The sequence below is a fragment of the Telopea speciosissima genome, chromosome 4, assembly GCF_018873765.1.
Source record: "Telopea speciosissima isolate NSW1024214 ecotype Mountain lineage chromosome 4, Tspe_v1, whole genome shotgun sequence".
Lineage (NCBI taxonomy): Eukaryota > Viridiplantae > Streptophyta > Magnoliopsida > Proteales > Proteaceae > Telopea > Telopea speciosissima.
The window spans coordinates 40,953,524-40,968,385 of record NC_057919.1 but is presented as its reverse complement, the minus strand read 5'-3'; the positions used below and the strand labels follow the sequence as shown (position 1 = coordinate 40,968,385).

The 14,862-nt window shown below is 45.7% G+C and overlaps 1 protein-coding gene across 1 annotated transcript; it reads left to right on the top strand.

Annotated features, from left to right (window-relative positions):
- Positions 1-5,930: 5,930 nt before the first annotated feature.
- LOC122659293 lies at positions 5,931-11,875 on the top strand. The gene is made up of 3 exons (XM_043854423.1): positions 5,931-6,117; positions 6,241-6,617; positions 11,792-11,875. Exons 1-3 carry the CDS (start codon positions 5,931-5,933, stop codon positions 11,873-11,875), a joined length of 648 nt encoding a protein of 215 aa, XP_043710358.1.
- The last annotated feature ends 2,987 nt before the right edge of the window (positions 11,876-14,862 follow it).

Here is a 14,862-nt window from a genome sequence, read left to right as displayed (position 1 = left end):
GTGTGCAATAAGGAAGGGCACATGGCTAGAGATTGCTGATCGTGTGGGTATGGCAACAACTTGCCGAATCAGCCCTACGCTAGACCTTTTCAGCCACGGGACAATCGGACACGAGGAAAGCTATTTACAATGACGAATGAAGAAGCTGACATGAACCCCGATGTATTGATAGGTAAGTCTGCTGAATACTACTAAGTTATAGGGAATAATTGGTTTACCTCATGTAACCTAAACTACCTACAAATCCTAGGTACCCTGAATGTCTCAACCATACCTGCACGAGTGTTATTCGACTCGGGCATAACCCACTCTTTCGTTTCTACCACTTTTACGAGTAGTATGAAAGACCAATCGAGAGACATCGGGCATGAACTAGTAGTAAGCACACCAATGGGTAGTGTCGTGAGTTTGAAGGAGGTGTACGACCCTTGCCAGATTGAGATTTGTGGGAAGAATCTAGGTTGATAAAGATGGACATAAAGGATTTTGATGTGATACTAGGCATGGATTGGTTATCCACCTATGGTGCAAATGTCTTGTGTGCGGAGAAGAAGATAGTATTTAAAATGGATGATTGGTCAATCCTCACCTACCAAAGTGAACTAAGAAGGAAACCCAGGAGGATAGCCTTATCAGCCCTCCAGGCGCAAAAATTGTTAGATGATGGATGTCAAGGCTTCTTAGCTACTGTGATAGACACGGAGGCAAAGATAAAACCCTTGGAGGAACTTGATGTCGTCACAAAATTTCTTGATGTTTTTCTAGAAGACCTGACATAGCTACCACCTGTGACATAGAGTTCATGATTGACCTAGTTCCTGGTGCAGCACCGGTATCCAAGGCACCATATCAGATGGCGTTAATCGAACTAAAGGAGTTGCAGGTTCAACTTCAAGACCTACTGAAGAAGGGATTTATATGACCCAGTGTATCACTCTGGGGAGCACCCGTGCTGTTCGTTAAGAAGAAGGATGGTAGTATGCAGCTGTGTATCGACTATTGCGAGCTGAATAAGCTAACCATCAAGAACTGATATCCGTTGCCGCGCAGCGATGACTTATTTGATCAACTACAAAGGGCAAGAGTATTTTGCAAAATTGATCTTAGGTCGGGAGACCATCAATTGAAGATCAAGAGCAGTGATATCCACAAAATGGCATTCCGAACTCGATATGAACATTATGAATTTTTGGTTTTATCATCTGGGTTAACCAATGCCCCGGAAGCGTTCATGGACATGATGAATAGAGTATTCCATGACATGTTGGATAAGTTTGTCATTATGTTCATTGACGACATCTTGGTGTACTCCAAGAGTGAGGAAGACCACGCTCGACACCTTACCTTTGTGTTGCAGCGGTTGCGGGAACACCAGCTTTTTGCCAAATTCAGTAAGTGTGAATTTTGGCTACACTAAATTGGATTCCTGGGACACATCATCACCAAAGATGGCATCAAAGTAGACCCAGGCAAGGTGAAAGAAGTTCTCAAGTGGAACACTACGAAGAGTGCCACTGAGATCCAAAGTTTCTTAGGATTGACCGGATACTACCGACGGTTATCGAGAATTTCTCACGCATTTTGGCACCTTTGACAAAGCTTATAAAGAAGGGTGCCAAGTTTGAGTGGAATAAAGCCTGCGAGAAAAGCTTTCAGGAATTAAGGAATCGGTTGGTGACAGCTCCAGTTCTGAGCATTCCGGACGGCACTGGAGGAATAGTAGTATATACCGATGCATCCAGGATAGGATTGGGTGGCGTCCTGATGTAGAAAGGTAAAGTAGTCGCCTATACCTCCAGACAATTAAAAGAGCACGAGAAGACCTACCCCACTCATGACTTAGAGTTGGAAGCGGTAGTCTTCGCGTTGAAGATATGGCGGCATTACCTATATGGTGAAAAGAGTGAAATCTTCAGCGATCATAAAAGTCTGAAGTATTTCTTCACCCAGAAGGAGCTGAACATGAGACAGAGGCGATGGTTAGAGCTAGTGAAAGATTATGATTATGAAATTCAGTACCACCCTGGGAAGGCCAACATTGTTGCTGACGCATTAAGAAGAAAATCTCAGATTGCATCTCTCGCTTCCTTAGTCATAAGCGAGCAGTTGGTAGAAGAAGCTCGAAAGTTTGATCTAGAACTCGTGATCGAACGAACGGCTATACAATTACCACCTATGGATCTACAGCCGTCGATACGAGAGGAGATAATTGCGAAGCACCCATTGGACCCCGAGCTGGCCAAGATCATTTGGGAAGTACAACAAGGTGTCCATAGGGACCCAGACTTTTCTTTGGCCCATGACGGCGCATTAAAGTTTCACGATAGATTGTGCGTGCCTGATGATTATGATGTCCAAGATCGAATTCTTAAAGAGGCGCACAACTCACCCTATACAATTCACCCCGGAAGTACGAAGATGTACAAGGATTTGAAGAAGTATTACTGGTGGATGGGAATGAAAGAGACCATAGCTATATACGTGTCCAAGTGCCTCACCTGTCAACAAATAAAAGCAGAGAGACACTGACCGTATGGATTATTATAGCCACTTCCTATACCTAAATGGAAGTGGGAAAGGATCACTATGGATTTCATGATAAATCTGCCTAACACCAGGAGGGAATGCGATTTGGGTGATCATAGACTGACTGACAAAGGCAGCTCACTTCATACCAATCAAGATAAGTTATTCAATGGAGAAGTTTGCCCAATTATATATAGAAAATATAGTCCGCTTACATGGCGTGCCTGTTAGTATTGTGTCTGATAGAGATCCTCAATTTATCTCAAGGTTTTGGAGGAGTTTACAAAAGGCGTTGGGATCTCAACTGAATCTTAGTACAGCTTTCCATCCGTAGACGGATGGATAGTCAGAAAGAACTATTTAGATGCTGAAGGATATGCTCCGAGCCTGTGTTTTAGAAATGAACAATAGTTGGGATGCTCACATACCTCTAGTGGAATTCGCCTACAATAATAGTTATCACTCCACCATTGGCATGGCATTGTTTGAAGCTCTGTTTGGACAGAAATGTCGAACCCCGATATATTGGGATGAAGTTGGCGAACAAAAATATCTCGGGCCTGAGATGATACAAGCCACCTGAGATAAGGTTGATGTTATTAGAGAAAAGATCAAGGCGGTCCAGTTAAGACAGAAAAGTTATACGGATAATTGAAGGAAGGACATTGAATTTGAAGTCAGAGAAAGAGTATTCCTTCGAGTGTCTCCAACCAAAGGATTGCTACGTTTCAGCAAGAAGGGCAAACTGAGCCCAAGATTCATCTATCCTTACAAAATTCTTAGTAAGGTGGGACCCGTAGGATACCGACTAGCACTACCACCATCTTTGTCAGGAGTCCATGATGTTTTCCATGTGTCGATATTGAGGAAGTACATTAACAACCTGACACATATACTATCAACTGAACCTGAACAATTGGACGTGGATATGACCTACAAAGAGCAACCTACAGAGATTTTGGATAGAAAGGAGCATAACCTCCATAACCGTACAGTCGCCTTTGTATAGGTTCGATGGGGAAACAACCCAATAGAAGAAGCGTCATGGGAACGTGAAGAGAAAATGAAGAAGTATCCCTAACTCTTCGAATTGCAAGGTAAGCAAATTTTGAGGATGAAATTTTTGTAAGGTGGGGAGAAATGTCAAACCCTGCCCTTGACTAACTGGAATTTTGATTAAAGGACAGGAACCCCTGACCAGGCAACCAAGAACACTGTGGAGTATCACTCCAGTGATTTGGATTGATGAGGAAACCCTGTGCATGTCCTCCTACATACCTATTAGAAGATGGATAGCTGACCCCTGCAACTGCACAGCTCATAGCATTATGTATGGCCTGGACTCCAGGTAATCTCTCTCCTCCCCATTACTATGGGACCCACCTCTGGAAAAGTGTGTAAAAACCTCTAAATGGCATGTGGGGACAATGCCCTTTGACCATGCCCCACTGAGATTCAGCCTTGCTGAAATCTTTGGGCGATGCACTGGGCGATTGGACAAGGCCCAGAGACATCGCCCAGAGTGCAAAACGGCATATTAAATTGATTTTAAATTATGGGGACCACTCATATTGGACATGGGCACCCTCCATAGGTAGAGGGGAGTCTAAGGGACTACCTCATACCTTTGGTTCACTATGGACCCCACCAGTGCGCCCAGAATCACTGAGAAACAGTCTAAAAACTCATTTTAAATAGGGGCCTTAATAGCCAAGCAGACCCTAGTATGGGCTGGGCCTATAAATAGCAGTGCCATGGGTTCATTTAAACCCCTTGGCTACTGTTCAAATCATGGGGAAGGGAGAAGAAAGAAAAGAGAGAAAAAGAGAGGAAGAAGGAGAAGAAGGAAGGATTGGGAGGCAGCCTTGCATCCAAGCTTGGATCGAGCCTTCTCAGACCTGGGCAGGTATAAACAATATTGCTCCTACCTGCTGCTACCTTTGAATTCATGTATTTGATAGGTTTTCTGCTCTCTGGCAACCCAGAATAGCTGGGAACTGCCTAGAACTGCACCAGATCTACCATGCAAGTATGGAGCATGGAAGATTTGGGGATTTTAAGTAATTTAACAGATCTGTTATGCTATTCTTGCAGCCAAAATTTGGTTATGCATGGATGCACTGCCAGATGCACTGTTACTTTGCTGTTTGGAGTCCTGGATGCAAGCCCTGGCTGCATGGGACCTAGCCTTGGGTGGTAGCAGCCCTAGATTACCATTTAAAATGTATATATAGCTTTGTATGTGACTGAAACCAGATCTGCTACTAAAAAAAACCCTGTGATACTATTTACTGGGCTGTCTGGGCAGCCTCTGGCAGCCAAGTGGTGGGCCCAGTGGAGAATCCACATGGACCAAAATGAAGATCACCCCTGGGGGTACCTAACAGCCAAGATTTCACTGATGGAAGAAATAAGTGTGGTAAGGGATTTCCCTGATGTCTTTCCAGAAGACCTTACACGCTTACCACCGGATCGAGAGACAGAATTTATGATCGATCTGATACCCGGTGCTGCTCCAGTGTCTAAAGCACCATACAGAATGGCCCCGTCAGAACTAAAGGAACTTCAGGGGCAGCTAAATGATTTGCTGAAGAAGGGTTTTATTAGGCCAAGTGTTTCCCTGTGGGGTGCGCCCGTTCTATTTGTGAAGAAGAAGGATGGAAGTATGCGCCTATGCATTGACTACCGTGAACTCAACAAGCTGAAAATCAAGAATCGGTATTTGTTACCAAGGATCGATGATTTATTTGATCAGTTGCAAGGTGCGAGGGTTTTCTTTAAAATTGACCTCCGCTCTGGGTACCACCAGCTGAAGATTAGAGACGGTGACATCAGCAAGACCTTGTTTAGATCACGATATGGCCATTATGAATTCCTAGTTATGTCTTTCGGGCTAACCAATGGCCCGCTAGCTTTTATGGAGTTAATGAACAGGGTGTTTCATGATGTGTTGGATAAATATGTTATTGTGTTTATTGATGACATCCTGGTCTACTCAAGGAGTGAAGAAGAGCACGCTGACCATCTTCGATTTGTACTTCAGCGGTTGAGAGAAAAGCAGTTATATGCAAAGTTCAACAAGTGTGAGTTCTGGCTACAACAAGTGGCTTTTTTAGGCCATTTGGTATCTACAAAGGGTATTGAAGTTGACCCCAGAAAGGTACAATCAGTAGTTGATTGGGAGACACCCAAGAATGTGGCAGATATTCACAGTTTTCTTGGTCTAGCCGGTTACTATAGGAGATTCATAGAGAATTTTTCAAAAAATCTCTTCTCCTATGACTCGATTGACCTGAAAGGGAGTGAAATTCGAGTGGTTGGACGAATGTGAAAAGAATTTCTAGGATCTGAAGTAGCGACTGATCTCTGCTCCAGTACTTACTATACCAAATGGTACTGGAGGAATGGTAGTCTACTGTGATGCGTCAAAGTTGGGACTTGGTTGTGTGCTAATGCAAGGTGATAAAGTGGTGGCCTACGCTTCTCATCAGTTGAAGGAATACGAAAGGAATTATCCAACTCATGATCTAGAGTTGGCAATTGTGGTCTTTGCCCTAAAGATCTGGAGACATTATCTGTATGGAGAGAAAAGTGAGATTTACAGCGACCATAAAAGCATCAAGTATTTCTTTACTCAGAAGGAACTTAATATGAGATAGAGACGCTGGTTAGAACTTATGAAAGATTATGACTACACTATTCATTACCATCCAGGCAAAGTAAATGTGGTTGCAGACGCTCTCAGTCAAAAATCACAGACCTTATCTATCGCATCCCTGGCTGTCAGCAAGGAACTTATTGAAGAAGCTAGGAAGATGGATTTGGAATTATTAGTAGAAGGTGTTACCCTGTCCTTGGCATCTCTAACGGTGCAGTCCACTTTAGTTGAAAAGATTAAAGCAGCTAAAGCTTTAGATGAACATTATAAGGGAATCATTGAAGCCATCCAGGGTGACACACAGCATGATCTGGACTTCACATTGAAGGATGGCGGTGTCCTCAAGTTTAGAGATCGTCTATGTGTTCCCAAGAATGACCAGCTAAGGAAGTATTGGCAGAAGCACATGAATCCCCTTACTCGATTCACCCAGGTAGTATTAAGATATATAGGGACCTGAAGGACATTACTGGTGGAGCGGGATGAAAAGGGAAGTAGCTGAGTATGTAGCCCGATGCCTCACTTTTCAACAAGTGAAGGCAGATAGACAACATCCCCATGGACTGTTGCAATCATTGCATGTGCCAGAATGGAAATGGGAGCACGTGACTATGGACTTCGTCACAGGATTACCCCGTACACCTAGGGGTGTTGATGCTATATGGATCATTATGGATAGGTTGACAAAGATGGCCTATTTGTACACTTGATAACGTGGTTTGCCTACATGGAGTTCCAATCGGCATTATCTCGGATCGGGATCCTAGGTTCACTTCCAAATTCTAGGGTGGATTCCAAAGATCTATGGGTACTTTGTTGAGCTTTAGCACTACCTTCCATCCTCAGACCGACGGTTAGTCAAAAAGGATGATACAGACATTGGAGGACATGCTTCGGGCTTGTGCCATAGTTATGTAGGGTAGCTAGGATGAGCACATTTCACTTATCGAGTTTGCCTATAACAACAGCTACCAGGCTACTATTGGGATGGCACCCTTTGAGGCATAGTATGGGAAGAAGTGTCGAACTCCCTTGTATTGGGACGAGGTAGGTGAGCAGCGCATTCTTAGGCCAAAACTAATACAATCAACATGTGAAAAAGTGGATTTGATCCGGGAAAGAATTAAAGCTACCCAGTCAAGGCAAAAGGGCTATGCCAACCAGAGGTGAAAGGACCTAGAGTTCCTCGTCGGAGATAAGGTATTTCTTAAGGTGTCACCTACAAAGGGTGTAATGCGGTTCAGTAAGAAGGGCAAATTAAGCCCGAGATATATTGGGCCTTATGAGATTCTTGCGAAGGTTGGGCCAGTGGCGTATCGGTTAGCACTTCCACCATCTCTCGATGGCGTACACGACGTCTTTCACATATCTATGTTGCGAAAGTATGTACATGATCCTAGTCACATCCTGTCTCAGGAGCCACCAGAGTTGGCAGCAGATATGTCTTATAAGGAACAACCTGAGAAGATTCTAGACAGTAAGGTGGTAAATCTTTGCAACCGACCTATTCATTATGTGAAGGTGAAGTGGTGCAACCACACAGAAGAAGAAGCTTTCTTAGAAGCCGAGGTAGAAATACGAGCGAAATACCCTTCCCTGGGATTTCTATAAGGTACGATAATTTTGAGGACAAAATTCTTGTAAGGTGGGGAGGATGTTACACCCATGCCCGGATTTAATATTTATTAATGTTCTCTCTCGTGTGACGTATAGATTTTGCTGCCGTGTATGCTGGTGAGTTATTTTCACTTATGGTCAAACCTAGCCACAAGATCGTTGACCACATCATGGGCCTGCCTGTGGAGGAGAGGTTCCTTAACCGACAGTGGGGAAGATTTGTCGATGGTGATTTCGTCGATCATCCTCCCAGCATGAGTCTATAAAGTAAGGAGTAACGACAGGCTTACCCGGTGTCCCCGCAATTAGATACCTCCTTTGGAGATGAGCTTAGTATTGCTATTAGAAAGTTGTTCAGGATCACGAAGGACATGTCGTGACTGTCAAGGGGTAAGATTTAATCTTGTAGATGATACTAAGTCTTACTCTAGTCGACCCTGAAGCGTGGGTCAAAGCCCGACCCTTTTTCCTTAGGTTTCTGCCCTTACAGCGGCAGTGGACGCACGAGCGGATTCAATATCACTGCATCCGTCTGATAGTCCGCTCGTGCTATCCTTGGGTTTTATGTATTTTCCTTATGTGGGACCTACACCCTGTACTTCGGACACTCTAGTTCTATCTCTTGGACGAGGGTAGCCTTAATCTTACATTTCCTTGGGTTATAGGTTGCCTTTGGATGGACCCTTGGGCTAAGTAAGCCTTTTAATGAGTTTTGCTCATTTTGCTGCAAGCCAAACAGACCTTAGGAGGGAGATTAGCTTTAAGACTAAAACTTAACCCTTAAACCTCATTACTTCTCTACCTACCCAAATCGTGGAGCTGAGGGAGCATTGAAGGCTTGGAGAAGAAGCGACTTGAGAGGCTATGGAGGTGGAGGACATCGATTGATTCAACCTTGAGGTAATGACCTCACCTACCTCTTCCTCTCTTCCATTTCTAGGTTTGGAAATCCTATGAGGATCGATTCCAAGCATGGGGGTTCTCTGGAGAGCTCATGGAACCTCATTATTTTCTCCCTTTGAACCTCTATTTTCTCTCTTTAGTGCATTTATGACCTTGGAATGGCCTTATGCTGTCCAAACATTCTAAACCTAGCTTAGGTTTGCAAGGAGCCTGGGAGATGGGTCCAAATCCATAAGACCCTAAGTGATTCTTGTTGGGCTTCGTGTGGTAGACCTCCAACAAAGGTCTGAGCTCATCTTCTCTACCCTAAAATCCTATTGGATTCTTAAATGAAGGGCTGGAGGTGATGCTCTTCTCCGTTGTTCAAAAGGGGAGTAGCGGACGAACGATCGGACTCACTGTCGTGTATCCGTTCGTTAGTCCGCTCAGCCTATTATGGCTTTCCCTCCGGAGCAGAGTTACGAGCGGACCCACCTAAGATGAATCCTCCCAAAACCCAGAATCCTAAGTTGCTCTCGGGCGTGTCTCAGGGTTGGAACGGATCTACGAGCGGACTCACATTCTGCATCCTCCCGTGAGTCCGTTCCATATAATTTCTGGGCATGGCCTGGGCGGATCCACGACCGGATTCACCCATCAGGTTCCGTTCCTTCATCCGTTCCTGCTATCTTGGCCCAAATCATATTCTTTTGTTGGGATATTTTATGGGACCCACCTATATACTCCTAACACCATTTCCATGCATTCTCAGACCTTGGAATTTGCACGGAAGAGGGTGCCTTAGAGCAAACTGTTCCAAACACCCCGGTGGACAAGCAAGCAATCAATAAGTGGGCTTTGGGTGATGATTGGGATTGATATATATATTTATAGGGATGCATTAGTTAGAATTATTTATTGATTTCTGTGTTTATATTCATTCTTGCCATGTTGCATTTTATATATGAAACCTGTGGATATGATTTGATGAGATGCGAGCATGATGCTTTATATTGTGATATTGGGTTACGGTGCCGATTCCACTAGTACTGAAACCCCGTGATTCTTATAAATATGATAATTACTTATTTGCCATCCTGGTCTATATGCGCCATATAATGCTGGTACCCTGGTACTAGATGGAATGGGACGTTGATGCACCCGGAATACCTCTCGGGACGATAAAAATGAATGTAGTATATTTGTAGTAAGGATTTATTGTACCCTATGCTACGACCCTTGCCAACAGCATCTGTGATCTGTGGAGGTGGGAGAGGCCAGGATAGGGGTAGTGATGGCTATTTGGGGTCTGCCACTGGGTGATCATGATGGCTTCTACACGTGCAGGTCCCTTGTGATAATTAAGGTTTCACTGGGGCGATAGGATAAGTGACCCTCAGTATCTCCCGAGTTCTCATAGTAGTATACGTCATGACTTAGTTTGCTTGTTAGGTGGAAAATATGAATTTAACATTTCATGCATCATGGATTGTGTGTGCTTGTTTGTATGTATGTACACTCCCCTTTCCCCTCACTGGCTCAGTGGAGCTAACTCCACAGGTACACAACTTTTTAGATTTTGATGCAGGTGGCAGATACTTAGCCGGCATGGATGTACAGCCGACTGAGTATGATCATATCGGTAAAGAGGAACTTGGGTACGTGTTGGAAGAACACGACGATAGTTGCCCCTGTGATGACTGTGCTTATGGGCACTGATACTTCAGGGATACTTCCCCAACTTTTGATTCTTTTGAGGCATTGTGCCTGTTTTAGACATTCTCTGTATTACCTTATTATAATTTTGAGTAGTTATGTCATGGTCAGCTGATGCCAGTACTATTATTATGTTATCACCTAGACAGCTGAACATATTATAACTACTTCTGTAATTAATGCTTCCGCTCTTTATGACTTTGACAAATATCGGAATTATATTTCCTTTTACTCAATAAAATTTTGGGTGGGGCTTTGGGTGTTTATCAGGCGCCAGGACACTGTGTCGTTGATCCTATTAGGTTTGGGGTGATGTGTGCATCCTAATCACCCTCTTGACTGGGCTTGTGGCATAAGCTCGGGATAGGGGCATGACAGTGCTGCTACCATTCCCCTATTCTCATACTTCTACGTGCTGAAGAAGGGGGAAGGTGGGTGCTACCACTTCGCCCGTTGTCTCCCTAGGGGGTCTCTCACCACGCTCGATCCTCTTATGGGGATCACTAGCTTGGTTAAGTACTAGAGGGACCGCTTCTTTTTCACCACAGTCCCTCGATGTGCACTGTGGTCTACCTGGGAGGCCATTGATATCAAGAGGGTGAATCGCTCTCTTGAGTTGAGCAACTTTGAGCGCGACTCTCTCCAGCGATGTCAGGGATGCGATCCATTCGACGTCCATGAGTTGGATTTCGAGGCCTTCCTATGTCTTTGGAAGCTGAGTCCCAGTAAGATCTTTGGTCTCTTAGTATTTGATGTTTGCATCTGTATTTTTCCTCTAACGTACCTGTTGTCTGACTTATCTTGTGTTCTTGATTGGATGTTTTCATGCAATGGACATATGACCGGATCTCAGTGTCTTCTGCTCTAACCTGTGGAAGAGAAGTACTCAATGTGCCCCCCTGGGGATGGTTCTTCTGCGGTTGGTCCCCCAGTTCCTACTTCTTCTCCTTCCGTGGTCATTGGGACCAACAGAAGGGGGGGTCCGGATCCTCCCAGTTTAGTGAGGACCGGGCCACACGTTATCCTTCCGCGGTTACCTCCTATTGCTACTACTCCTGGTTCTTCTGCTCCACCCCCCTCTAAAGGCAAAGGGGTGGTCTCTTCTTCTGCCGACGTGACTGTTGATCCGCCGACCTCATCCCCTCTGGTGCTTCCTTGGGATCTTCAAGAGGGAGCGACATTGACCAGCTGTGGTGTGCACCGAGAGTGGCTGGACATGGGAAGGCTTCCCGCTGAGTGTTCAGTCATACAGGGGTTTAGCGATGCATTCCTGGCATAGACCCTCTATCAGGACATGGCTTCCATGATTCGTGCCTCTCGATCCTTTGCTTTTTGTGTTATTGCTTTTCTCGTAGTTGGGATGTATTTTTTAAATGGCTGTGCTGGTGGCAGGTCCAGCATCGGGCCACGGAGGCAGTGCTTCATCTTGAGAGCTCTGCTTTTTGGGAGATGCAGGGCCTGGAGAAGGAGCTTTAGGGGCACAAGGCCACACAGGAGGAGGCTGCTGCTCATGAGAGGAGTATAGCTGAGGAGCTCAGGGTTGCATCTACTGCGTTGGCTCAGAGCTCGACTAGAGTTTGTGTCTTGGAGGAGGAGCTTTATGCCTTGAGGCAGAGTCATGAGGTTGGTGAGCAACGGTGGCAGCGTACCAGCAATCTCCTGAGATCATTGCATACTTCTATAAGTACAACCAGGAGATATATAATATGGGCATCCGGGACTTAGCGGTTTGCATTTTGGAGAAGACCCCCGATTATGACTTCTTGGGGTTCTCGGAGGTCACTACAGTGCTACATGCAACCGTAGTGGCGACTCGTGTCTCTCCTGAGGATGGTGTCGTGGTGCCAGAGGAGGGTGCGGCCCTGCTAGAGGAGGGCGTTGCTCGCCTACTTGAGGCCGATATGATATCCCCTATAGGGTCAGATGTGACCCCTCCATCAGATGCTCCTTGATTTTATAGGTGTTCTGGACGTTGAACTTTTGGGTCTTGAACTTTGAGTCTTTCCTGAGTAGGTGTAGTTAAATTTTTACCTTCTTTATGGTGCGTATGGCATATCTTCAATAGTCATTTGATCCTTATTGCTTTGATGGTTTTCTGACCTTGTTAGTCCGGGTGGTCTACAGACCTTAGTGGTCGACGGACCTTGGTGGCCTTGAGCCTTGGTGGTCTACGGACCTTGGTGGTCGATGGACCTTGGTGGCATTACGCCTTGATGATTTACAAACCTTGGTGGTCTACGAACCTTGGTGGCATTGCACCTTGGTGGTCTTCGAACCTTGGTGGTCGACTGACCTCAATGGTCTACGGACCTTGGTGGTATTGCGCCTTGGTGATCTATGGACCTTGGCGGTCGACGGACCTCGGTGGCATTACGCCTTGGTGGTCCACGGACCTTGGTGGCATTGCACCTTGGTGGTCTATGGACCTTGGTGGCATTGCGCCTTGGTGGTCTATAGACCTTGGTGGTCGATGGCCCTCGGTGGCATTGCACCTTAGTGGTCTACGGACCTTGGTGGCAGTGAGCCGAGTATACCCAAAATCAGCTATTTACTTCAAATAATTTTTTTTCAAATATCCTTGAAAACTGTAATGCAATCTACTACTACTGCTACTGCTACCACTACTACTACTACTGGTGACTTTACTGCTACTGCTGGAGGTGCTACTGCTGTTAACTCTACTGGTAGTACTTCTTTAGGTGTTCTGAGTTCCAGGTATGGTCTACCTTCTTGCCCCTCGAAGTTTTCAAGCGGTAGGTCCCTGGACGTATCTGCTTGGAAACTATATATGGTCCTTCCCAATTAGCCAATAACTTCCCTTCCTTCCATGGCTACGATGCACTTGCCCTCCTTAGGACTAGGTCCCCTTGGTGGAATAATCTTTCTTTCACTCTGGCGTTGTAGTACTTGGCTGTTCGTTGTTGATATGCCATGTTCTTCAGCAACGCCTTCTCTTGTACCTCATCCAGGAACTCTAGGTTTGTTCGCAGCCCGTCGGTATAAGTTTATTCATTGAAGTACAATACTCTGTGGGACATGGCTAGGACTTCTACTGGTGCCAGTGCCTCTGTGCCATACACTAGGTGGAATGGGCTTTCCCCTGTGGGTGTCCTTACTGTGGTGCGGTATGCCCATAGAACACTCAGTAGTTCCTCGACCCACTTCACTTTGGCTCCTTCTAGCCTTTTCTTTATTCTCTCTAGCAGTGTTCTATTTGTCACCTCCACCTGACCATTGGCCTGTCGGTAGGCTACCGACACAGGCCGATAGTCAATGTTGTAGCTCTGACAGAAGGCTCTGAACTTGGGGTTGTTGAAGTGCTTCCCATTGTTGGAGACTATGATCCTTGGCACACCGAACCTATAGATGATGTCGTCATAGAAGAACTTCTCCATTTCACTCTCTGTGATTTTGGCCAACGGCTTGGCTTCTACCCATTTGGTGAAGTAGTCGATGGCGATCACCAAATACTTATGGTTACCTGATGCTGCTGTGAAGTCGCCTAAGATATCCACCCCCCACATGGCAAAGGGGATGGGGTTAATGATCGATATCAACTTGGTGGCGGGTAGATAGGGTACAGGGGCGAACAATTGACATTGCTCTCAAGCCCTGACATACTATACTGCTTCCTCTTGCATTTTTGGCCAGTAGAGCCCTTGGCGGAGGATTTTGTAGGCTAGGGCTCTTCCTCCCATGTGGCTTCCACAAATCCCTTCATGTACCTCTGCCAGGGCATACTGGGCTCCTTTGGGTCCGAGGCACCGAAGCAGTGGTGTTGTGGCCTCCCTCTTGTATAGTACTCCATCTAGGATGGTGTACTTTGTAGCTCTCATCCTTATCTTCCTTACCTCAACCTTGTCTTTCGGTAAGACGTCGTTCTGTAGGTAGTTGAGTATAGGGTCCATCCAACTAGGCCCCTCCTCAATCTCATTGACCTGCTTCTCCTGATATGTGGGCTCATGTAATATTTCAACGTATACCGCACTGGCTAGGTTTCTGAGTTCATCATTGGCTAGCCTAGATAGTACATCGGCGGTGGCATTCTCGATCCTGGGAACCCGAACCATCTCGAACTTCCCAAACTCCTCGATCAATTCTCGAGCACGTGCTAGGTATGATGCCATCCACTCATCCTTCGCCTCATACTCTCTATTCATTTGGTTCACTACAAGCTGGGAGTCACTCCGAATAGATAGGTGTGTGAGTTGAATTACCTTGGCCACCTGGAGTCCAGCAAGTAATGCTTCGTACTCTGCTTCATTATTAAATACTGGGAAGGTGAATCGGAGAGCATACTGGATTCAAAATCCTTTGGGGCTGGTGAGCATAAAGCCAGCCCCGCTTCCAGTGGCGTTACTCCAGCCATCCACGTACATCTCCCATGATCCTCGATCATGCTCCTCTGGTTCCTCTGCTTTTGGCTCGATCTCAAGTAGGGTGCATTCAGCGACAAAGTTTGC